Below are 25,967 nucleotides of genomic sequence, written 5' to 3' on the forward strand. Positions count from 1 at the left end.
ACCCTGTCTTGGGAAATCAAAATAATTAAATCAGTTCGTCTTCCTACAGATTTTACTGATATCTTTAAAATAGAACTTTTCAGATCAGTGTAAAGAAATGGGCCTACTCAGATAAACACCATCAATCCTTGTAATTGGTCTTCCCTTACCTAAAGCCAAGACTTAATTTATACCAGACCTTCAGCAATCTGTATTGGCACAGGTCAAAGGCTTTCTCAAGTACTACAGTTGTTTGGGCTGCTTGAATAATTTATTGACATAACAGTGTCCGCTGGTACACATACAACAAAACAAAAATCAAATGGGATATTTAGGGAATTTTTCAGGTACACAGAAGAAAACATAATCTCAAAGCATTCTTTAAACTCATGCTATAAAATTTGAGGGCACATTTTTATAACTGACCAAGTAACTATTTACGCAGAAGCTATGACTCAGGAAAAAAACTAAAGAATACCAAGAAGCAGGTCCCTGTCTTCAAGCAACGTAACACTCATCCTAATGAGGACTGACAAACACATACTAGCAAGAGACTTGAGACAACAATCAAAGAATGCCAAAGGACAGCCACAGGCAACATGCACCACAGAAAAAGACTGTGACACAGAAGATGGGAGTCCGGGTGGGTCTTTTTAGGCAGACAGAAAGAGGAAAACTACGATGTTCTAAAAGAATGCCATGTCACCATAGAGGAAACCAGACAATACAAGACTGATTTAATACGGAGAGATCTAAAAAGGGAAGGTCCACAGCAGGAGTACAAAAATGAGCAGTAAAAAGGATGACTAAAAAGGTGCATTCGAGCCTGATTTCCACTACACTGAATGCCTCCACAGAGATTCTGTAACACTGTCTGCAAAGAGCATTTTATCACTGATTGCTGAAAGAAACACTGGCTTTAACTAAGAGAATGGTACTGTACTTTTATTATAAAAACTAAAGGAAAGCATCTTATCTCACATATTAATTTTAAAACTCAACTCCACTCTAATAAGAAAAAAATATATGCATTCCTTGTATGCACAGAATGAGAAAGATTAAATAAAACATACCAAAATGTTAAGCTATTTTACTATAGTTAATTTTTTAAAATCTTATTAATATGCCAGGTTCTGAAATGGTGAGGAAACAGACATTCTGCTGGCTATTAACAAAGCTGAGTACCTATATAAATAGGTATTCATCCCAGCACTCAGGAGGCAGAGGCAAGTGGATCTCTGAATTCAAGGCCAGCCCGGTCTACTGAGTTCCAGGACAGATAAGACTATACAAGAAATCCTGTCTGGGAGGGTAGAGGGGATAATAATATAGAATTTTAAGTGTATTCGTAATATAGAGGAAGCTGTAAGGCACCTTAAATGAAACTTGAAGAATCAACAGCCAGTCTAACACTAGGGATAGAGACACATAAGTAAGGGACAGCCAAGTTTTGCAAAGGATAAAGACAGTATTGCAGAGACCAGTGAATACTTGAATATTTTGTTTTTATTCTTACTTAATTTTCTTATAAACTAAAAGGAAGTATGTATAGATACTCCTTTATCTAATTATGTTAGACTCAAAAACTAACTGTAAATACCTTCCTCACTGTTTAAATGCAGAATTGTATGACTAAGTTACTCATCTTCACTAACTACAAAATAGTATAAGTTTTAAAACATCCCCTTTAGCTATTAGACCAAACCATGTATCGTGGCAGAAGTTATTAGCGTGTAAGATAAAAAGGTAACATCCTAACCAAGTAAGATAGCTGACAGCCATTTAAACTGCCATATCTGTAACACCTCTGAGGACATGTTAAAAGTCAGAGACAAGCGAAGGGGGTGGCACCATGAGTGAACTCAGAAGCAACATATGCTTTGCTCAGCAAGCATGATGGAGGAACTGAGTTCAGATTCCCAAAATCCAGGTAAAAATCTAACTAAAAATGCATGCCTATATTCCCAAGTGCTGGGAATAAGGGGAAACAGAAGAATCTCTTGAGCTCAATGGCCACCCCCAGTGGAAAAAAAACAACAATAAAAACAAACCTTTATAAAACAGTCTAGTAATAATAAAGGCAAAGAATAAAAAGGAAACCAACTAATTGCTCTAACATATCTAAATATGATAAATGACAAAGAAAAAGAGAAGAGTGCAAAGGGGTGGATATCCTTGAGTAGGGATAACAGAAATAGCTACACAGATAACTGTGGGAAAAGCATTATATCGGAAACTGACATAAAAGACACTAAGGCTCAACAGCATGTACGAGACGTGCAGGCACACACAAACACACAAACGTACACACACACACACACACACACACACACACGCACACACGAGGGGGGGGGGGGAGCGCACGCAATAAGAGTTGGCCTGGAACAAGGGGGTTGGGGGTCGGGGGGCGGGAAATGGAGAAAGTGTATAGGGTTATCACTGACTGAGCTGAGAGGCCCTCACAGATCTAACTTAAGTTTTAAAGGATCATTCTGCCTGTTAGACTGAGCAGACCATAGGAGAATTAGAGCAGAGGAAGGGCCTGAAAAGCATCAGACCTTACTTGCCTCTGTACCAGCTGTCACAGCCCAGCTCTTCAATGCTTCAAGTTATAAAACAAAGGATTTGCTTTACCCTTTCATTAAGCCTTCAAACCTAGTGATCAACAGACATGTGCAGAAGGCCACATAAGGAAGCAATTTCCTCTTTGGGAGAAACAGACTAGTAGAAGTTAAAAATTTCCAGCTAATTGAATTTTTGAGAATAAGAAATTTCACTTGCAAATACGATCACATACCTAATAAATTCACATTAGGCTTAATCCTTAGAAAAGTATTCTTTCTGTTATTTCAGATTGCAAAAAATTAAAGACTCTTAAAAAATTCTCAGTGATTCCTTAAAATATGAGCATTTTTTACAAACCATGAGCTCTTCCCAATTTAGGAATTTTAACTAATTTCCAGCTTCATGTATATCAAAGGCACATGAAATACAAAAGCTTGGTTCTGCTGTCCCCTAGTGGAATCACCTTGCTATCTAGAGTAAGTCAGACTTTTGAGAGCTCCAAGCATTCCTGGTACTCTACAACAGGAAACAGCCATAGAAAACTCCCACTTTGCACCCCAGCCTCCCTACTCCCCACACACACAGGGCTTATCTAGTCTGTGCCTTCTTTCTAATTACAAATCTTCTGTATTTCCAACTGTAAAACTTTAATTAAAATAAAGAATTCAGGCTCGTTACTACCAAAACCTGCAAGCCTTAAAGACAACTGTTTTCAAGCGGCAAAGGGAGCCACAAGATGAATCACTGTAAACGACCTTCACTCATGTGTCTCAAAGACCTCATCTGTTAAGTGGGCTAAGGGAAACTTTTCTATGGTACAGATCCAATGGATTCATTTAAAAAAATTAAAGAATTCAGTAAAACAGTAAATACTCAAAGCATAAACACCTGGACCATCCTTTATTTTTCCTTGGTGAGTCACAAAAAGATAAATATGCCAGATTCTCCAACTTCGGTAATTCTTCTAACAAATCCACTTTTTATATTTATTTATTAATGTTCGATTCCAAAAGCAAACACTTTCTGGCAACCTGGTTTTAATTACAGCCTAACACAGGATTTTAATTAGTTTAATTTTTTAATTTAGCCTTTATTCAACTCAATTATTCAGTCTCATGACCCACGAAGCTTTCTCATTATCTCTTAATGGCCATTTTAAACCGACAAAAAAAAAAAAAAGAACCAGCAAGCATTACATATGCTACCTTTCCATTGACTGTGTACATCTGAAACAGTCAATTCAGAATTTGTTGCTTATGTAACATGAAAAGTCATGCTTCTACTTTAAAAGTTAATGACTGTTACAAAGCACATTAAATATTCTTTAAATAAATAAATATATATATACATATATACATATATATTTCTCTTCAGACTCAGCATTGCAGTTTTGTTCCAAGTCTCTATCTACAACCATCAAGATCCAATTTAATGCTCACCATAACATGTTCTACTACATTGTATTTCCACCAACTTCTCCAAAACTACAAACCTGGAACACTTTCTTTTCTTGAATCATTTCTTGATGTATACTGAAACACATTAATCTCACAGAGAAATTCAAAATACTGCTAAATATATTCTATGAAGGAATCAGTCTCCAATTTCCACATCACACCACTAGCACAGGTAAACGGCCTGTAATCACTCACTTTCTAGTCCAGTATGTTTACAAGACACCATATATAGCCATTCCTATCAAAGACCTAAAGGACCACACAAATGCAGATGTGAGTGGGTACATGCACCAATTTTTACAAACTGCATGCCTACTAAAGGGAATTAAGGCATTGGGGAAAAGATTTATACCACCAACTTCCACTAAGACTTCTCAAAAGATCTCACTATGAAAAAACAATCCAAATGTGAACCCAGATTATTAAGGTCCACCTTCTTAAGAAACTGGAAACAGCTAGTGAGATGGTTTGGTGGGTAAAGGCTCCTGCCACCAAAGTCTGGTAACCTGAGTTCAATCCCTACAATCCACTGAAAGTGAACAAGAAAGCTGACCCCACAATGTTGTCCTCTATCCCCACTGCCATTCATGTGTCTCACATATATATCACACACTTACACACACATACACACTAGAGTTATAAACATAATACCTCATACTATGTGTCCCATATCTCTTAGCTCTCAAGAGAAAACAAATCTTAATGGCTAGTCTGTCTCATACAGTGCTATCTCCACAGAACCCAGTCTCAGTTCTCACTGCTTATTTAAAATGTCATTAATTCCAACTCAGGGACTTCCTTTTGTAACTTGTACTGTAAAATATGGTTGCCATTACATCTTCCTTTTTTTGTTCTTAAAAGAAATATTACATATTTCAACAGTTTACTGAAACGCCATTCATCTGCTTTCCATGTTTTATAGTTCTCTATACATCATACGTACATGTTCATGTGAGTGTATGCATGTGAAGGCCAGAAATTGCCATTAAGACTCCTCACCAGCTGCTCTCCATCTTATTGTCTGAGCAGTCCTTACTGAACCTGGAACTCATCTACAGCAGACTAGCTGGCCAATAAGTTCTGGAGATCTACCTGCCTCAACCCAACAGCACTAAGAAAACAGATGCATGTCACTTTCCAAGTGTTTGTAGGTGGGTACCAGGGATTCGAACTCAGGTCCTCATACAGGAACAGCAGGCACTAAAGTCCTTGCACATGCTAGGACAAGAATTCTTCCACTGAACTATATCCTCAGTGCTCTTATAACTTCTTTTTAAAGCAGGATTTAAATTGCCTAGCTTGCCTTGAACTTTAATATTCTTTGCCTCGGCCTTCCAATCCTCAACTAAAAGCCGCCACATCCAGATTCCATCTCTGTACTTTTTTAAGATCAACTTCTGGACAAAGAATTATTAAGACAAAAGAAGTATTGTAAGACTTCTGAGAAGCATTGTGACCCAGAAAGCTGTTAGCCATTTATAATTCTATAAATTTCACTGCAATTTCAATAATACTAACATTACATAATCCTTTTTATTCATTTAGATCCATTTTTTATTTAACTGTGACTTTGTTTTATATTCTATACATTTCTCCAATAGCTATTTGGCCAGTATAAGGCACTTCAAATGGAATACCAAAAAAACAAAAAAGCAAAACGAACAAAAAAAAAAAAAAAAACAGGAAACAAACAATTGAAAAAACATCACTGGGAGAGACCTTGACAAATGCCTTTAAGTCTCTTTCAGAAAAAGAAATCTGACTCATACCAACCGTGTCCCTTATTAAGCCCTAGACCATAGAAAGTAAGGGTGCAAGACCTAGACTAGAGAATTCAGACTATCTGAGCTCAAATCTTGGCTATTTTTAAGATTCAAACATTCTGCATAACTGCTTAAACAACTGACGTCTTCATATGAAATGACAGAAGTTATGAAGATCCATTGAGATGATGTGCAGTAAGCAGTTCTTGGGAAAGTTTCAAATCTTTATGGATTGTTCTCAATTTTGACAGCCTTCAGGCTATAATTTTTTATTTTTATTTTATCTGTTTGTTTGTTGTGCATGCACATATGAGGAAGAGAGTGTGTGCATGCCATAGAGTCTTTGTAAGGGTTAGAAGCCAACTTTTCAGAGGTGGTTCTTACCTTCCTCAAGCAAAGGAAGAGGGTGTCTCTTGCTTCTGCTGATGCACAGGCTAGCTGGTTTGCAAGTTTCTGAGCAAATCCCCTATCTTTGTCTCCTATCTTACCACAGGAATACACTGAGATGAGCACCCCTGTATTAGGCTTTTTAAGTGGATCAAGGGATCAAACTCAGGATTTTAGACTTGTATGGCAAGCACTCTAATCCCTAGCCCATCAGGCTGTTATAAACTCAAAGCAAATTAGGTGTTAACTCAACACCTAATTGTTCCATTCTTTGTTACCTGCAGCTACAGCAAAAGCATGCTATGTTATTAAACAGTACAAAAAGCAAAGAAATAAGCCCGCATACCTACCTGGCAGTTCTACCAGCTCTGTGAATATACGTGTTGGCATCCTCTGGACAATCAAACTGAAGGACCCAATTCACAGCTGGAAAATCTTTATAAAAGAAATATCAGGGAGGGTCAGACAATTTCAATATCTAGCCTTCTGTACTATTATTATTTTACAGTATTATATGTCAAGATTTTTCTATCACATCTCACTAACAAAACTTTATTTAAAATATAATTAGTTACATTAACAAGAAATTATATTTCCCTACTCTGACAAAGTGGACTAAAATTAGACTACTTCATAACTAAAGCAGAAACTAAAATTGTCACTCTTCATGGGGTTCCAGTGACCATAGCTGATTTCTGGGTCTGAGAAGACGGTTCAGTTTGGCAAAGCGTCTGTCACACAGGCATGAGGGCCTTAGTTTGAATCCCTAGCACTCACATTTTTTTTTTAAAAAATTGTTTTAAGTATGAAAGCACTTGCCTCTAACTTCAGCTTGGGAGATAGGAATAAGAGGATTTGCGGTTTACTGGCTAGCTATTCTAGCAGATTCTGTGAACTTCAAATTCAGTGAGATACTATGTATCAAAAAGTAAGAAAGCAGAGACGACACCAGACATCACCTCTAGCCTCCACATCCTTTGCACACGCACCAACATATACACAGACACACACTAGTTCAGAGAAGTCGATATGTTAAATATAGTGACTTTAAAAGTCAGAATGATTGGTCAAAAAATAGATTTCACTAATTTTTCTTGCTAAATGAGTTACAATTTCAGTTTTCAAAGTTGTAAGAATTTTTCTTATCTTTTTAACATTTAATCTTTTTATCTTCCTTTGATGATTGTGAAGGCTTCTATATTATAATTTAATTATGAAACATAACAAGCTCACAGAAATGCAAATACTACACAAGGTTTCACCATCATCCATCATGTTCATCAACTTACCAATTAACACCCTCTAGGTAATTATATTTCCTGTGACCACAGTAATGGTATTCCAGGGATTCACTTACCCAATCCCCTGGCTGCAATATCAGTGGCAAAAAGGACTGCAGCCCTCTTTCGGACAAATTCATTGTAGACTTCCATTCTTCTCATCTGCTGCTGCCGGCCATGGAGAGCAAGAATAGAGATCCCTGGGCGCAGCCGGCAGAACACCCTGTACAGATACTGTACCTGGGCACAAGCACAAGGGGGAGTTTAGTGCCTCAGGATAGAGAACAAATTTTTTAAAGAAATGTAATCTAGCATTAAGGTCTTGCAACATTTTTGCATATATATTTTCTAAAAGAATTTTGATTTAAAAAATTTACATTTCAATCACTAAAAATAAAATTTGAAAAAAGCTCTTACATTTTTAAATCTACTAAATTCTTTCCAATTTTGAATGGCTACAAGAATATAACCTCCATAGAACTTAATTTTAAAATAACCAGTTAACCATATAAATATCAGAAGAGTCTAACTAGAAAAGCTATGAGAATTACATGAAGGACTCATAATGGAAGAGAGGTTTGCTTCCTTCCTCTTCAACTTTCACTTCTTCCTCCCCTCCCCGCCTAGAGCTGAGGACCGAACCCAGGGCCTTGTGCTCACTGAGCTAAATCCCTAACCCCTCACTTCTATCTCTTGACCTCATACAACTGCGGCTTAAGTTTTAAGCTTGAAAGTCTTTCATTAATCACATTATAATTCATAAATTTCTGCACCAAAGCATTCTTTTTTTTTTTTTTTTTTTTTTTTTTTCGGAGCTGGGGACCCAACCCAGGGCCTTGAGCCCCTAGGCAGCTCTCTACCACTGAGCTAAATCCCCAACCATTTTTTTTTTTTTTTTTTTTTTTATATGAGGTGCACTGTAGCTGTCTTCCAGACACAGCAGAAGAGGGCATCAGATCTCATTACAGATGGTTGTGAGCCACCATGTGGTTGCTGGGATTTGAACTCAGGACCTCAGGAAGAGCAGTCGGTGCTCTTAACCGCTGAGCCATCTCTCCAGCCCGCACCAAAGCATTCTTAAGTTGTACATTTAATTCCCTATAACAACAGGCAGTGTAAACTTTCCCCTCAAACTGAGAATTAATCATCCTAGCATTTAGCTGATTCCCCTTCCCCAAAAAAATAGCATTTGATAAATATCATAGCCATAAATAAAATTTTATTATAAACATATTCAATGTATAGACCTAAAGAGTTAACTACTGTTTTAGTTTCTTCTTTACTATGTACTTGCTCCTAACTGGATACTGTTAGGCTGAGCCAGAATTCAACAGCATTTCTAACATATATAAAATTTGTTTATATAAATTTGTTTAAAAACTGGACCCAGAGGAAACAACCTTTTAAACTACAAAAATGCCAAAATCACAATATAAGGTGACTATTTTGCAAAAAGCTGGAATTAAGCAAAAAACTAGTCATAAAGGTTATTTGCTTTCTAAACAACAAAACTCTCTATTAGAACACAGGGCTATCCCTAAATTCATAAACACCATTACTTCTGAAGGGAATTATGTGCCACCTTCCTTTTGGGGCCAACCACTACTGTTTTATTACTTCTATGCTCTCTAACACTCTGGAGCCAGGGAAGCTCTGACTCTTAGCCAGTGCAGTCAGAATAGTGGAAAAGGAGATGTGGAGACAAATCTGCAGGCCAGAGATGCACTGAGGCAAATTAGTTTCAGGAAAGGCATATACAGGAATTCAGTTAAATGACTTCATGAAAACTTTCTGTAATATGACTCTCTGGAATCAAGAAGAGACTTCAATTCCTGTTCTTTAAAACCAGTGAGGTGGCAGGTAAGAGTCCAAGCACGGAATTTAACTCTTACTCACAGAAAGTCATTAGAGGAGACCCACCTAGGAAGCTGACAGTTCAGCATGGTCCAAACTGTACTGGAGCATGGCAGATGACAAGAAGTTCTAAGGCTAACAAACTATCAAGAGTATCACTCTGGATGAAGACAGGAATTGAGGGTTACAAAAATGGAGAAACATTGGGGAAAGCAAAGCTGGAGACAGTAACTCTTGAAGTATTCGTATTTGAGAGGTCTCTTCAGACAACTGGATATTCTCAGGAGTCAGAGCTCAGGGTCAGGACTTGAGATTTGCAATTGACAGCTTTCAGACTGCATTCACACCCTGAAAATCATGAGATTACCTACAAAACATACTAAGAAAAGGGGGCTTCTAGAAGAGAGAGGTAAGAAGTACTCAATATTCCAGCAGTAAAACAGGAAAGACTAGCAAAATAGTTATAATAGATCAAGGTAGAAGAAAGACAAGCTAATGGATATAAAGTCAAAAGATTAGGTAGGGGGAGGGGGCTTCTGATAGGACAAGGAAGAACTGATAACTGAGCACTAACTGGAAAACTGCATCCTTTAAGAGCTAACTGAAGCTAGGGTAAGGAACAGAACAGAAGGAGAAGAAGTAGATTCAACCAGTAAACCCAAGTCTAAAGAAGGCGTTGTTACAAAGAATGGAAAGGTAGGATCATTGGGTTTCCTTTTCATTCTCAGTTAAGGGCAATTATCAACAAACAGAAAAAAAAAAAATGGGTAAGACAAAGGGGCATTTGCTATACACAGCAAGGATACTTTGCAGATGAAGACAAAGCTTAGAGCATTCAGGATTGGTCGCTGGACAGTAAGTCTTGACTATTGTCAATTTGATTAGTGGGAGAAGATTAATAAAGTACACCCACTGGATACATCTATGAGGGCTTTTCCAAAAAGAATTAGCTAAGAGGTAGGGGACTGAATGTGGGGGCCTCTAGACCAGGTCTTCTCTCTCTGCTCTCTGGCCATCAAGACATGAGCTGCTCTGCTCAGTCATACACATAGCCCCATGACAGACTGAAACCTCGAAAAGCATCAACTAAAATAATTCTTCCCTTAAGGTAAATCTGTCAAGCATTTTGTTCTGTGGTAAAGTCTAACTAACACACTGAAAGGCAAGTGCAAATGAGTTACTGCCGTGGCGAGAGAAAGAGCAGAAAGTTGAAATGAAAACAATTCTGCACATTATTTCTTATTTCCTAGTAACAAACCCAACTCCTCCCTAAGAAGTATAAGACTCTGAATAAGTACTAAGAATACCTGAAATCATGATTTCCACAGAAAAATTATAGGCTTCAATAGACAACAGAAACAAACCACCGTACCACGAGTTAGAAAGAAATTCACCTGCATGCTTAACATGCTAGGCTAGGACAGGGCAATAAATCTAGAGTTTATGGTAAGTCAGGAATCTTAACTATGCAGAGAAAGCAGTCTATAAATCAATCATGATCTCTTCTCCTTAACAGAGAAATATCCTATTTCTCTCAGTCCCTTATTCCTAGTACAAGGTTAGCATTCATCAACTATGTATTAACCCAATAAGGACACAGACAAACTATTACAGAAGGATTTTTTTTTTTTTTTTTAAGGAACAACTGTTTCTAAAAGGATTCTAAAAAGGACTTCCATGCAAAACAGTTTAAATTTGCCTTAAAAAGCACCAACTATTTACCCAGAGTCAGGTATGTACAGCAAGCATTCCAAGAAGAAATAAGCATGAACAAAAATTAGAGGCACAGAAAAAAAGGAAGAATTGCTACGTTATAAAAGCCTCAGTTTAGCCTAGCTAAGTTGTACCATGTTCCCAGTCACTACTGTCTACAGCAGTGCTGAAGAAATGACAGCAAAGGTTCTACCCTCACTGCACTTCAAGTCTCATTCATAATTTCTTTTCCAACAAAAATACTGGATTATCAAGCTTTAAAGATCTGTCTCCTAGCATTGCTTAGAACAGAGAGTCATTATTTGTCTAACTGAAATCTGACAACTCAAGGACAGTATTCTAACACAAATGCATTCAAAAGGAGCAATTAAAGAATCAATACCTCTTTGCAACTGGAGAAAAACACAATACTCTTCTTCGTTAGGTGACTTCTCAAAAATGAAAACAGCACACTTATTTTTTGGTGCAGCTCACAAATTATATAGTTCTGTTCCAATGTAGCAGGGGTGCTTGTAGAATCAAGAAAAACAAATTCTTTTAACAATGTCATATTACTTTTTTGAAATCAACACTAAAAAAAGAAATTTGGTGGTCCATTCTCCCAATTTCTGTCTCACAAACACTTCTTCCTCTGTTGTCCCCTATAAAGGAAGCTCACTGAATATATGAATATATTCAAAATCCTCTAGAAGTTATATGAAATACACACACACACACACACACACACACACACACACACACACACAGTAGTACAAGATCTAGGAAGAGTCAACCACATAAAGAAGTTACCGACCACCATCTGTGAGAAGCAGCATGGAAAACTGCTGGGCTGACCACTAATGTCTACAACTCTATTGAGATTTGAGATTAGAGAAATACAAACATCCATCTAAGCAATTTAGACTTAACATATGCATATTCCATGGAAAGTTTTAAAAAGAAGAACATATATAAATATTGAACTCACATTAGTGATCATTTAGAGACAGTCTATGTAGCTGTACCCAACACTAAGATGGGTTAAAGCACAAAGGTATGAAGAAATGGCTAGGAAAATGGCAGGCAGGGAGCACACATGTAGCAGCTATAAAGAACTTACTATAGACATGACAGGAGGAGAAGCTTGTTAGGAAAAAAAGGTTCAATGGGAAGGAGAGGAAATAAGAGAGAGTAATGCAAATATGTCTATATGTCTATATACATATGAAGTTGTGAATAAATAAAATTTTTTAAGAACTTATTGTAAAAATCTCAATTTGTTACATGTTTGAAAACTCATGATTGAAAAGTATATATGGATTTACTCTTGGAGAAATTCTTTTAATTTTATTCCAAATTAGTCTGGGTTATAAATATATATATGGCATCATTCAGAACCACGTGATTAAAAAAGACATCAACCCAAATAAAAAAGACATCAACCCAAACATCTATTACTAAGGAACTTGTGGAATGAACTATTAAACACAGCACCATAAGGTGTTATGCAACTATAACAAAAAGTGTAACATATTCGTCTATCACTCTGGAGTGCCTTCTGGAATCTACCAATAAGTAAAAAAGCAAGTACAAAACAGACTGTGATAAACACTATACACGCATACGCTTGCACAACCGAGTGTAGTCATCTTGTTTTAAGGAAAAGGACAGATAATCCAAAAACTGAAAGTCAAATACTTTCAGATACCAAAGGGGAAAAATGGTAAAAGAGAATTTATTAAAATTTAAATTTTCTAATTCATGATAAATGCCTATGTAAAGAAGAGGGAAGGAAAAGCCAACGGCTATTTTAAAAAAAAAAAATGCAAACTAAACATTCAATACACAAATGTTCTCCATAAAACACAAAGAACACTTAGAAAAATACATATCAACAACTTAGGGAGAAAATAATAAAGTTCTCAACAATCACCTGATCAAAAGCAATGTTCAGATGAAAACTGAACATAAACGATGTTCCACATCAAATAAGCAGACAAGATGCCCCCCACTTGCTGCTTATGAGAAAAATTCAAATGTAAGACAGGACACAACTGTACACTCCACTATACATTTAAGAGTCTCCGATATCAGGTTCTGAGAAATGATGGAGCCACTTTTGAAGAGACTTTCTTTCCCAAACCATTCTCGCCATCTAGTGCAGCAATCATACTCTGTGGCATTTATCCAAAAGAACTGAAAGATCAGTCCACACCAAAAAAGGAGGGAAAAACTGCACTCAGATGTTTAACAATTTTATTCCCAACTGCCACCACTTGGAATCAATCAAGATGGTCCATAATAAGTAAACGGATAAAATGCACCATATACAGATAATAAAGTAATTTCAGCACTAAAGTTTTCAGACTAAGGGTACAGCTCAGTGGAAGAACACTTGCAGGGCACATGCAAAGCCCTGGGTTCAATCCTGAGTACTACAAGTTTAAAACCCTTCAAATACCATTGACAAAGCCCAAACTGCCTACTGAACAATACATGTCGTCCCAATGCTATCTTGTTAAAGACAAAAGTAATCATGCTTACTTAGGACAAAAATAATCAATATTTTACAAAAGATACCTTGGTCTAAAATATCAAAGAAAAAATTAACTGTGCTTACTGAACTAAAAGATGGCTAATTAATTAAAAGCGTTTACTGTGTAGCATGAGAACCTGAGTTCCAATCCCCAGAGCCCACATAAGAAAGGAGTATCTATATCCCAAGTGCTCCCACAACAAGATATAAAGGAGAAACAAAGAATGCTCAGAAGCTTACAGGTCAACTAGTCTTAGTTAGGGTTTTACTGCTGTGAACAGACACCATGACCAAGCAACTCATAAAAAACAGCATTTAACTGGAGCTGGCTTATAGGGTCACAGGTTCAGTCCATTATCATCAAGGCAAGAGTGTGGCAGCATCCACGCAGGCGTGGTACAGGCAGAGCTGAGAGTTCTACATCTTCATCTGAAGGCTGCTAATGAAGACTAACCTCCAGGCAGCTAGGGTGAGGGTCTTAAGCCCACGCTCACAGTGACAAAACTACTCTAAGGCATACCTTCTAATAGTGCCACTTCCTTGGCCCAACATATAAAACAATCACTCTAATATATGCATCAAAAAAATAATGTTTCAAACAAGGTAAAACCAAGATTGTCCTGACATCCGTATGCATACCATGACATCCATGCACCAAAACACGTGGGCGCACACACATACACAAACACACATGATAACTGTGAATATTTCTTAGAACTGCTGGGCACATAAAAACTCCTTAAACCACAGATCACCAGGGAAACCAGTAATGAGGAGACAGAGTTGTCTCCTCAGAGGGGGGAAAGAGTATCTCTTTTCCACCCAGAAGGCTGGGAGTAGATGTTGTTAATGACCTGGTGACCTTTGCTATCTGTAGAGCCAGACCTCACCCAAATCCCCCAGAACGTTCATCCTAGACTCTACCTCCCTAGACCTTTATTGTTAGCTGTGCTTCTCAGCCAATGGAGCCCATCCTCAGGGCAGACAACCTACATGATCTAGTCTTGGTCAAGACCACATCAGATCCTAGGCCCTTAAGCTATTAGCACCCAGCTTCTGGGTCACACGTACTTGGAGTTAAGTTTCAATGTGACTATGCCCGTTTGCACCAGGGATTGTATTATACCGGGAAGTTTTTTTCCAAAATTGTACTGTGTCTAAATATGCTTATAATAAACCTCCTGATGTAAGAGTCTCTAGAGGTTTGAACTGGTATCAGCTGAGTTGAGTTGAACCAACTTTTCCTTCTTGCCTCTTGCAGTTCATTTCCCTGCCAACTGTGGCACTTGCAGCAACTCCCTCACCCCCAGCACTCCTCTCTCATTCCTCGATTTAAACAAAATCCCTACAAAACCACATAACAACTTTGTTTACCAAAAAAAAAAAAAAAAAACTCTTAGTCTCCCTATGGGCAAAACCCCATCAGGTATCGAATAAACCTTTTGACAGGGATTGCATATCAGATACCCTGCATATCAGGTATTTACATTATGATTTATAACATTAGAAAAATCACAGTTATGAAATAGCAAGGAAAATAATTTTATGGTTGGAAATCACCACAACATGAGGAACTGTATCAAAGAGTCACAGAATTAGAAAGGTTGAGAACTACTGTTATAAGCCTTATTGTAAATTACACTCTCTGAGCAATGTAACTTGGGAAGCACAGATTTATACATAACTACTCTACTAACAGTAAGATATGACTCCCCCTTGGGAGGCCCATATCCATGGGTGTTTCTCCCTACTAACCCATGTGCTTAAAAGCTAAACCAAAAATAGCTTTAAAAGAAGAAACTGTCATGTTTGCTTATCCTGAAATTCCTTTCTGTGAGGTAAGGAGGTCCTAACTAGAAAAGGAACTCTTTTGATTGATGCCAGTGGCAGTGAGGATTGATGTTTCTGTCCCTGTCACTACCTTAGGAAATACCCCATGATCTCATAAAATTCCTTGGAAACTCTTTGAAGACAATAATTTCAAAAACCACCCAAATCGTATACAAAGACAATGAAGTGCTACTCTCCTTTGAGAAGTCCATATGACCTCATAAAGCCACACTTTAATATCTTTAATTTTTCCTCGTTGCCTTTTTCTCTTAACCTCATACTGAAAATTTATATTATACATCTCTTTTAATAAACTGCTTTGTAATATCCAGTGCTGAAATTATTTTCTGCACCAAACCCAAGAATTCTGTGTTTGCCTAGGCAGACATCTCTAATAAGAGCTCAGGCCACTACCAACAATGTTTGACTTTGACTCAGCATTTGCTATTCTCCTCCACATACTGATCCTCTCTCCCTCACTTACGGTGGAAGTGGTTGCTAACATCTTATCAAAAAACATTTGTTCTCCAGACCACATTTTCAGAACTGTTACATTAAAATATTCTCAGTTAAAAATATATGCAGAATTTAAGTAATTTTAATTAGCTATTAGTAGTATGCTCTGTGTATCTAGTAACAAAAAGCATATTACACACAAAATAAAAGCTTAAGAATATTAATTCTTGAACTAAGAAGATGGCTCAGGGAGAGAGAAATCCTACCTATATTTTGCTTTCTCATGAACCCAGACATACTCAGGGTCTTTCAAACTCAAGCGCGCAAGGTCCTTCACAGATTTGGTCTGTGTAGCTGAGAACAGCAAAGTCTGGCGTTTCTTGGGAAGATTTTCAATGATAGCATTCATGGTATCAGCAAAGCCCATATCTAAGATTCTGTCTGCCTCATCAAGAACTGCAAAAGAAAAGTGCAAGTTACTCTATAATATTCAAATAATATATTAAGCTAAATGCAATTTAGCGCACTGCTTAGAATCCTAAAGCAGAAAAAGACACTGGCTGAGCTAAGGGTATAGTTCAGTAGTAGCTCAACTGCCTAGCATTTGCAGGTACACATGCAAGGTGCTGCATTCAAATCCCAGAGTCACAATTTAAAAAAAAGTAATATAGTAGAAAATTGATCATATCTAAACAAATAAAACCTACTGCTAAATTTACATAGTATGTTGTTAATCTCTTACTATTGACAGATCAATCACAGTTACATGCAAGTTTAAAACTAGGGGCAACTGAATAAAGGACAATACAGAAACATTTCCACTCTAACTTTTCTGTAAATACAAAAGCATGCAAAAACGAAAAGCTATTAAAACGCCCAAGAAGTAGCCTTTCCATGCAAAACAGAAGTTCATCAGAACAAATGACAATCTGACCAGGGAGATGGCTCAGTGCATGAGCACTTGCCATGCAAGCATCTAGAGTCCAGATCTCTAGCACCACACAAAAGCCAAGTCCCAGCACTCAGGAGAGAGATGGAGCCCAGGTCATCTGATCAGCTGTACTTGCCTATCCAGTGTGTTCTATGGTCACCGAAATACACTGCCTCGGGAAATAAAGTGGAAGGTGACACCTGCCATCAATCTCAAGACTCAATATGCTCCCACACTGGTGTGGACACAGATACAAGACATGCACACGCACATGTGCCAGAAAGAAAAAAGAAAAAAAAAAAAAACTATCAATGCCTAACACTCACGTACCTAGTTAAGTACATTAGATTCCCTAAATGTTCCCTGTCAATTAAAGAAAAAAATAGCAATCCTGTACTCTTCCTAGTTTAAGAGTCCAAATGTCAAAATAAAAGAACAAATCTAATATGACACTGCCGATATTAAATCTCGGAAGGGCTTTCTCAGGAATGAGCTGAGATTTTGGAGTTTTGGTTGGTTTTGTTTGTTGGTTTGCTGGTTGGTTGGTGTTTGTTTTTTAACAGAAATCATAATACCCACCTAACATCTGAAGATTGGTGGCATGAAAACAGATTGTTTCATCCATGTGTTGAAGAAGTCGACCTGGTGTGCAAACGAGTATATTTATGTTGTTGATCCTCTCAGCTTCATGTTTTAGATCCTGCAAATAGTTGTTTCTTTGGTTACACACACATGCCTCACAGCAGCCTGTACACAACTATACAAGCCACCTGCACATAGAACATTATTGGAGCAGTTTAGACACTTAGAAATAAACACCACGTCTCTCTTTCAGTTCTGTAGCATACCCACCATATTTCCAAGACCCTAGAGAAGGGGAGGGGGCAATAGAGGGGAGGGGTTTATAAGTGTGGGACAGAGGGGGAGTTTGGGGGAATTGTGATCAGGATGTAAAGTGAATAAAAAATAATTATTGGGGAAAAAAAAGAAGCTATTCATCATACCCAGGATTCTGAGGCTAAAATAAACTAACAAGTGCCAAGACTTAATTTCCTATTAAATCAGTAAAATGGTCTTAAAAATTATAATTATTCCAACTCTTTAAGTCAGGACTAGAGGCACTGAACAGGCTCTCCCATACAACTTCCATATTTTATTGGGGTGGGGGGAGCTAACTAAAGCAATTTACAGTTTATAGGTTCTCATCTTGAGACAAGAACCATCAGATGTTATTAAATGTTAAAGACAAGTAGCAGGTACAAAAGTAGGGTTTGTGATGCTACCTCTTCCTTGCTTGTGTACACCTGCATAGAAATTTAAGAACTAATTATCCTCACAGTCCAGAAGTGGCCATAGCAGATACAACCATCTCAGATGTACTAAAAAGTCAACAAAAGTTGGCCAGGTTTTACCATAATACCATGATTAAATACATATTTTTCAAAGCAATCATCTTCCCTTCATGTGGTATTGACACAGCAATATTTTTTTAAACTATTCAGACTCTTAAACACTCTATTAAAAGGTACTATGTCCACATACTGTAATGTTCTCTTTCCCAAAGCAAGCAATAGGTTTGCCTCATGAACTTAGAGGCTGACAAAAGTGGACTTTCTGGACTATGTGGATGGCACACACCGAGGCCCCCTCCAAAAGAACAATCCGTTTGATGAGTCTTCCATCTCCTCCCCCCATCACCTGCATAGTGATGTTAGAGGAAAGGGCAGATAAGGACGAACCTTCCCACCAATGATGAGACCAGCTGAAAAATCATGGTTCTTTCCTACTTTGCGTAGAACCTCAAATGTCTGATAGGCCAGTTCTCGAGTAGGTGATATTATCAGAACTCCCAGGCCGTCTGTTGAGGTCCACTGCAGGCGGTATAAGGCTTCCAATACCTTGAAGATGAGCGCAAACTGTACTTAATAATCTCTTAGAAAAAATCTTCGTATTTTGACTCAAGTCTCAACTTTGCCCTTCAAATCAAAAACATCATCAAGCAAAAGGCACTCCACTCCTCTCGCAAGTTTTATCCAGTCTGAGAGAGGCATTTTCTTCCAACAGAAGCATCCAACTCCAATTAAAGGGGAAAGAGAAGCCCTAAGGCAACTTCAATGTCAGAGTAAAAAACCAGAAGACCAGCGATTGGAATAGGGCATGTATAACCCGGACCACTGAAACCGGGACAAGAAAGTTACTTTCTAAACAGAAATCACATTAGAATCTGTATAGCTGTTACAGTTTTATAGTGATTGAACTCCCTAGATGTACAAAAATAATGCTATAACAACAACTAGGATTTAAGAGAAAACTAGTTTTGAGGCATCTGGAACAAATGATTTGCCAGATGTTTTTGTAGGAACCAAATTAGAAAACCAACTGAGCAACTGAGATGTAAGTGAGTTCCTAAGCAGTTCTACTATCCTGCTACTACAAAAGATAGCTAGCTACTAGTGTTCCAGAAATTTCTCAATACCCAAATCCCCTTCATGTGAGCCACTGTAGAACACTATCTTCCAAGAGTAACAATCGTCACCTTCATCAGAACGGCTGTAACTGCTGCCTGAGATAGGGTTTCTGTTTTTTGTTTTTGATGTTCCTTTAGCAGAGAGTGGGACATTCACTAGACTGAGGTTCCAGCCACTCGCTCCTGAGCCTCACTCAGTCTCCTGTACATCATCTTCCCTAACTGTGCATGACCTCAGTGTCTCAAGAGGTACTAGAGTATGCAGACACAGTGGGCTAACTGAAGGGAAGCTGTCAGTGCAGCTATGGGAATGTCATAAGCCATGCTGGGACGACTTTTCAATGGCCCAGTTGCTTTGAAATTATCCATCCTGTTGAAGGAACCCATCACTCAAGCTCTGTAAGTAAACCCAAGAAACTCGCTGACTCTCAAAGTTGAACTTTAGTGTAGTCACACTGTTTGTTTTCTTGGTAGTGTCTGTAAGGTAGGAATATATACATCATTTACATCTCCCTGGGGAAAGCATTCTCACAACACGAATATATATTTCAGCCTTATCCTACAAAAATGGCAAACTCAAATACCACTGGTAGGCTTGCAAGGGTGAGAGCAGAAACAGCTTTCCCCATGGGGTCTCCTGGGAATGACATCAAATGGAATAACCCAAGCACAGACAGAACAGGACCGTTCTACATCACCACCATGGAGTGTCCACCTCCCTCAGAAGGCAATGCCTTCTAAAGCTTACTGACTCATTCACCACAGTACTTTACTGAGTGCCTCCCATGGGCAAGGCACTGTGACAGAAGCTAAGGAGTGTGAGGTCGGGAGAAGAACAAGATGGATGTGGCTCCTGTCTGGTCAGGAACGCCAACGTGAAACAACTGTTTACATAACTGTCTGCTTTGCTGTAGGTACAGGATGTCATAAAATCATACAAAAGAGGCTCTGATCCACAACACATGTACTTACTGGAACGAGAAAAGCCAAAGTCTTGCCAGACCCAGTTTTAGCAGCTCCGAGCACATCTTTACCTTGCAAAGCCAACCCTATGGTCTGCTTCTGTATCTCTGTTACCAAGCGGTACTGCGCTTCTTGCAAACCTAGCAGTGTGGAGAAGAGAAGAAAACTCTTAATGGATGAAGCCACAGGCTTGACTGTGTGTTCCTATCACAAACAAATGTCTAAAAGTTCTTCTGTTCTACCCTGATGCAAATCACAAACAGGCAAAGAACAGCTCACTTAATTTTGAGGGTCTGGTGGCTCATAGGCTAGACTTCCAAACCCATAATCACTGAGGCCTATAGCCTGAAAACTAAAAGCTTCTAACTGCAAACTTTCAATGTTGCAGGCAATAGGTGCGTGAGATGGTTCATCAGGTAAAGCCCTTGCTGTGTGAACCTGACAACCCAGGACCCTATGAAAGGAGAAGACTGACTTCACAAAGTTGTTCTATCACAGCCACATGAACACTGTGATTCACAACCCCTCCAACACACACACTCCAATAATAATAATGATAATAATAATAATAATAATAATAATAATAATAATAAATTGTTTTGTTTTAAGCGAGAGACTACCTGTTCTTTTGTTCAAGATAGAGGCTTATCTAAGGACTTAGACAATATGCAGAATGGATGAACCTAGAATAAATTATATTAAACGAAACAAGCCTGGAACGGAAAGACTGCCAGATAATCTAATGTTTATAAATCCTAAAAACAAAAAGAATGTTACCAAAAATTGGGGGAGTGAAGAGATAGAAAGCAATTACTCAACACAAAGGTACACAGGTTGAAATGGGTTCAAGAGCTATATTGTGGGCTGAGGAAATACATTATGGGTCGGGAACAGCTCAGTTGGTAGATGGATGAAGCCCAGGGTTTAAAGCCTATGATGCCAGTAGGGATATAGAGAATGAAAGATCAGAAGTACAAGTTATCCTCAGCCACATAGCAATAGTGGTATTAAAGCCAATCTGGAATAGATCAGGCCTATCTCAAAATAAAAAAGATATATTTTACATCACAATATCACAATAACTATAATTTGTTATAATTTATGCTTTTACGCTTGAAAGTTGCTGAAAGTAGATCTTTTGTTGGTTTTCCTGTTTAACTAACAGAATCATCAAGTTCATTCAAAATGTTCAGAGCTTCCTGGTCCTTTTTAACTTATCTTCAATCAATCCAGAAAGAATAAGGAATAAAAATGGTTAGAATTCGGTGTTTTAGAGGTGGGTAGATGGTACATGCTTGGCAGGAGGATCACTGAGTTTACAGTCTGAACTGTAAAGGGAGTTCAAGGCTACCCTGGACTGAATAACAAAACCTTGTTTCAAAAAAAATTAAACCTTGGAGTTATGGTATTTCATGAAACCAAAAATGTCAAAAGATTAATTTTTTTACCGTTAACCTTTCTCTTCTCTAACAGCTGTTGGGCTAGAGAGACAGTTCAATCAGTAAGATGCATGAGGACCTGAGTCAATCCTCAGAACCTACAGAAAATATCACATATGGAGGTTTGTGCTTTTTCAACCTAGACTAGGAGAGAAAAACAGGAAGATTCTTGGGGCCTGCGGGCCAGCCAACCTAACCTAATAAGTGAGTTTCAGGTCACTGAGAAACCCTGCCTTAAAAGAGTGAAAAGTTTTCCTGAATATAATACCCAGGCTGGTATTAGCCTCCACACATATTCAGGCAGGCACATACACAAACATACATGTGCATTTTTTTTAATTTTGAAAAGATATGAATAAATCTAACAGTGTATACTAAAATGACCACATGCACTTACCTTTCAATGTTTTTTTGGATAAAGGGAAATCTGAAAATCTTGTAATTTCATTTACATTTATCTGGAAAAAAAGATTATAAAAAGAGAAAATGTCAGATAAGACAAGAGATACTAGATGATTCATTAGTTTCATAAAACAACTCCCCCTCCCCCCTACATTGTATTACCTAGCTCATCCTCCATGTAACAAATTTAGAATCATCCCATCACTTCTAAATAAAAGCCATTTATTCAAATAACATGAAGTCCCATGGAGGAGCCTCAGCTGGCAGATACTCTTCCAAGCAGGACTTAAGATGTGTTTCTCCTTCCTTACTTGTGGTACACTAACTAATGAGCCTCTTCCATAGGATACAGAATACCTGAAGGAAGAAAGCGTGATAGGTAATAGTGATTGTTAACGTGAAACGATACAGAATGACCCAGGAAACAAACTTTTAAGCATGTCTGACACGGTTCCTAAATTGGGTTAACTAAGTAAGGCTGGAGACTCCTAAGTGCAGGCAGCACCAGCATTCACCTGTTCCCTATCCGTGGACAAAACATGAGCAGCCACTAGAAATTAGCAGCAATTAAGAAGAGACCAGCATCACTGAGGTGAAATCTGGCAATTGTTCTCTGAGAACACTAAGAAACTGTTCCAGAGAGAGCCAAGGTTGTACCTCATGCAGCAGCTGTACTTGGTAAGGTATAAGAATCACCCAGTTGGCACTAATTTTGAAGGTATGAAGGAGTCATGAAGAGCAACTGAGGCATGGGACTGTGAAGAGGTCATGGAAAGCCATTGGTGAAGGTGCAACCTCAGTGGCAGTTGATAGCATAGAACTGAAAGGGGCATGCAAAGAAGGTGAGGCTTGGCACCATGAAGAGAGCCTATGAGAGGCTATATGTGAAGCCTAGTTGTAGTGAAAGACCCCAGTGTATTGGAGATGCCAGTACCATGGGATGATCACAAAGAACAGCAGCAGCAGTGGAGTGGATCAGCCTGAGGTTAGAGTGCTGTAGAAGGCAGAGCTGAGGAAGTGAGGCCAGCTCTTTGGAGGAGCCCAGAAGATCATGTGTGGATCCCAGACATTAGACCAAGAAGCTGTGAGGTTGTAAGTTGTCTTGGAAACCCAAAGATGTTAAAGATGCCAGAGCTGTGGGATATCTGCTGAGGAAAGCTGCTAACAGGTAGTGGAACCAGCCCAGGAGAAGGAAGTTTACTGCAGTCAACAAAGATGAAAAAGGAGTGGAGACCTTAAAGACCACTTTGACATCAGACATGGAGATGCAGAGTTTGGAGTTTGCCCAGCTGGTTTCCTGACTTGCTTTGGAGATTATAGTTAAATGATTGGATGAACCTCAGATGGACTTTTAACATTGTTGAGACTGCTATAGATTAGGGGGACTTTGGAAGTTGGATTAAATGTACTTCTTTAGTATGCTATGGCTAAATAGGGCCCTCATAGACTCATATATGAATAACCCCTATGGTGGTCAAGGAGTAGAATATGATGGTTTGTAAGTGCTTGGGCCAGGGAGCAGCATTATTAGATGGTCTGGCCCTGTCTGAGTAGGTGTGGTCTTGCTGGAGTAGGTTTGTCACTGTGGGAGTGGGCTTTAAGACCCTCATCCTAGCTTCTTGGAAGCCAGTATCCTGGTAGCAGCCTTCAGATGAAGATGTAGAACTCTCAGCTCCTCCTGCACCATGCCTGCCTAGATGCTGCCATGTTCCTGCCTTGATGATAATTGACTGAACGTTTGAACTTGTAAGCCAGCCCCAATTAAATGTTGTCCTTATAAGAGTTGCCTTGGTCACGGTGTATGCTCACAGCAGTAGAACCCTAACTAAGACATTTAGCATAGGCAGAAATAAGGATATGAACTCAGAAAAGCTCTGGGTAGAGCAACACAAGGAATTGCAGACCCACAGGAGTAAAGCAAGCAAAGACTAAGGCTCCATTCTTCAAGCAATTCTAGTCACGGTCCAAAACAAAATCCAGAAACAATTTGTGAGTAACGGCCACTCCTTTAATTGATCTTTTTTCTATATGATGGGGATTGTGAATGTTGTCCACACTTTATCTTACTAATTCCTCACAACGTATAAGGCAGGTAATACTACTAAGCCTTTTAAAATAAGGGGGAGGGCACAAATAGTGTAAGAAAAGTAAACAAAGTCATATAGCTGGTGAACAAAAGCATAACCAAATCTGAATCAAATTATCTGAACTCAAAACTCAAACTAATTCTTAAGTGTTGCTAACTCTAAACGGTTTATCTCGTTGTTGTTGTTGTTGTTGTTGTTGTTGTTGTTGTTGTTGTTGTTGCTATAAGATTACAAATAATGACTTTAATTCCAGGATGTTTCTACCTGTTAAATCTCTACACTAGAAAGGTGGCATTCACTGAAAGGGTGAGAGAAGTGGATGAATGCTGAAAAAAATGGGCTTTATGGGGACGGATAGGCAGTAACATTCCTAAGGAGCAGACATGTAGGGCAGGAAAACATGTCAGCATGCCAAAGTGTTAACTGTGAGACTACTCATCTAGGGACACTGACTACAAGGTGGGGATGTCAAGGAACAGACCAGCACATCACAGTTTCTCTACACTGATTATTGGTGAAAACCACGAAGACAATGAGGCACAAAACAGAGGATGATGCTAAGGGAGAGAGCCAATTCCCAACGTAAAGAACGAAAGCTATGGAAACAGACTCAGGTCTAGGTTCCCACTCCACACTACTAGATGTGGGAAACTGGGACAAGTTTCTTATCCTCTCCAAACTGTACAGTTCCTACCTGTAAAATGGAATATTAAGATCCATATCCCAAGATAGGGGCAAAGAATATAAAACCTATGGAGAGTTCTTTAAAAGGTGCGTACTATTTCTACTATTTTAAACATTGCCCAAGAATAACAGCATTTTCTTACATCATTCCAGATTTTAGCTTATCTATTTCATTTTTGAGACCAAGTTTCATGTATCACTGACTGACCTCGAACTTAATATAAAGCTGTGGATAACTCTGTACCTATGATCCCCTGCCTCCACCTTCCTTAGTGCTCAATATGTGCCCCGTTTATGTGGAGCTGGGGATTGAACCCAAGACTTCCTGCATGTTAGGCTAGCACTCTACTGAAGGCTCTCACTCCACACGCTAGGTTCTTTCCACAGAGGTCACTACTATTGCCGTTCTACTCTGTAACCACTGCTGCACTATATGTTCCTACCCGGAGTGTCACTGCATTTCTATCACTTTTCCAGCACTGTGACAAGCAGAAGAGTCAGACCTGGGTAGCGGCACCCAACAGACCTCTAGGGAGGACTCGCCGGCCGGGTCCGCCCCTTTCCCACAACACCTTTGCCCGATGTCCACCATACGGGCGACACCGCCCGGCTGCACCCGCCCTCGCTCCCCAGAGCCCCGCCGAACGTGTCCAGAGCCCACCTCACCTTCTCGTAATTTTGCATGAGGCGGCTGATACCCTCACGTTCGACCTGCCATTCCGGCTTCTTAAGCTGCTTCCTCCGTTCCTTCTTTTGGTGCTGCCTGTGGCTGTGTTTTTTCTTCCAGCGGTTGAAGCTCCTCACCGGGTCCGGTCGGGTTCCCTGACCCAGAGAACCAACCGTTTTGCCCATGGCGGGGGCTACCAGGACGCACGACGCCGCCAGACACGAGACACCTATCTCCTCAGGAGCAGCAAGGAAGACGCGAAACCCAGCGTGTGGAGAGGGTGCAGGGGCGCACGCGCAAGGCCGGGGACCCGCCCCCAAGCTGGGAAGAGTGGGCACATATTAATGACGACATCAATGCGCGAACGATGATTGGTAATTTGGCTTCCGCAGGGCGGGGCTATCCTAAAACGCGGGGAGAAGCGTGCTCAGAGGAACTGGGCGTGCTCTACTGCTTCGGGGGCGTGCATAGGGTTTCCGGAAACAGCGCAGCGACTCTGCTTGTTGCTGGTTTAGTGATGGCACACTA

The 25,967-nt window shown here is 39.2% G+C and overlaps 1 protein-coding gene across 1 annotated transcript in view; it reads right to left on the bottom strand.

Moving 5' to 3' along the window:
* Nucleotides 1-25,754, bottom strand: part of Ddx10 (DEAD-box helicase 10) — a 153,363-nt gene extending 127,609 nt beyond the window's left edge. Inside the window, exons 1-9 of the mRNA XM_032911581.1 lie at nucleotides 25,439-25,754; nucleotides 21,997-22,057; nucleotides 20,170-20,300; nucleotides 18,470-18,628; nucleotides 17,310-17,430; nucleotides 16,066-16,255; nucleotides 11,381-11,507; nucleotides 7,509-7,671; nucleotides 6,502-6,586 (exon numbers count right to left, since the gene is read on the bottom strand). Coding sequence (XP_032767472.1) covers nucleotides 6,502-6,586; nucleotides 7,509-7,671; nucleotides 11,381-11,507; nucleotides 16,066-16,255; nucleotides 17,310-17,430; nucleotides 18,470-18,628; nucleotides 20,170-20,300; nucleotides 21,997-22,057; nucleotides 25,439-25,624 — 1,223 coding nt within the window. The 5' untranslated portion in view covers nucleotides 25,625-25,754. The remainder of the gene's footprint in view (nucleotides 1-6,501; nucleotides 6,587-7,508; nucleotides 7,672-11,380; nucleotides 11,508-16,065; nucleotides 16,256-17,309; nucleotides 17,431-18,469; nucleotides 18,629-20,169; nucleotides 20,301-21,996; nucleotides 22,058-25,438) is intronic.
* Nucleotides 25,755-25,967: the final 213 nt, after the last annotated feature.

Source organism: Rattus rattus, chromosome 8 (assembly GCF_011064425.1).
Source record: "Rattus rattus isolate New Zealand chromosome 8, Rrattus_CSIRO_v1, whole genome shotgun sequence".
NCBI classification, from domain to species: domain Eukaryota; kingdom Metazoa; phylum Chordata; class Mammalia; order Rodentia; family Muridae; genus Rattus; species Rattus rattus.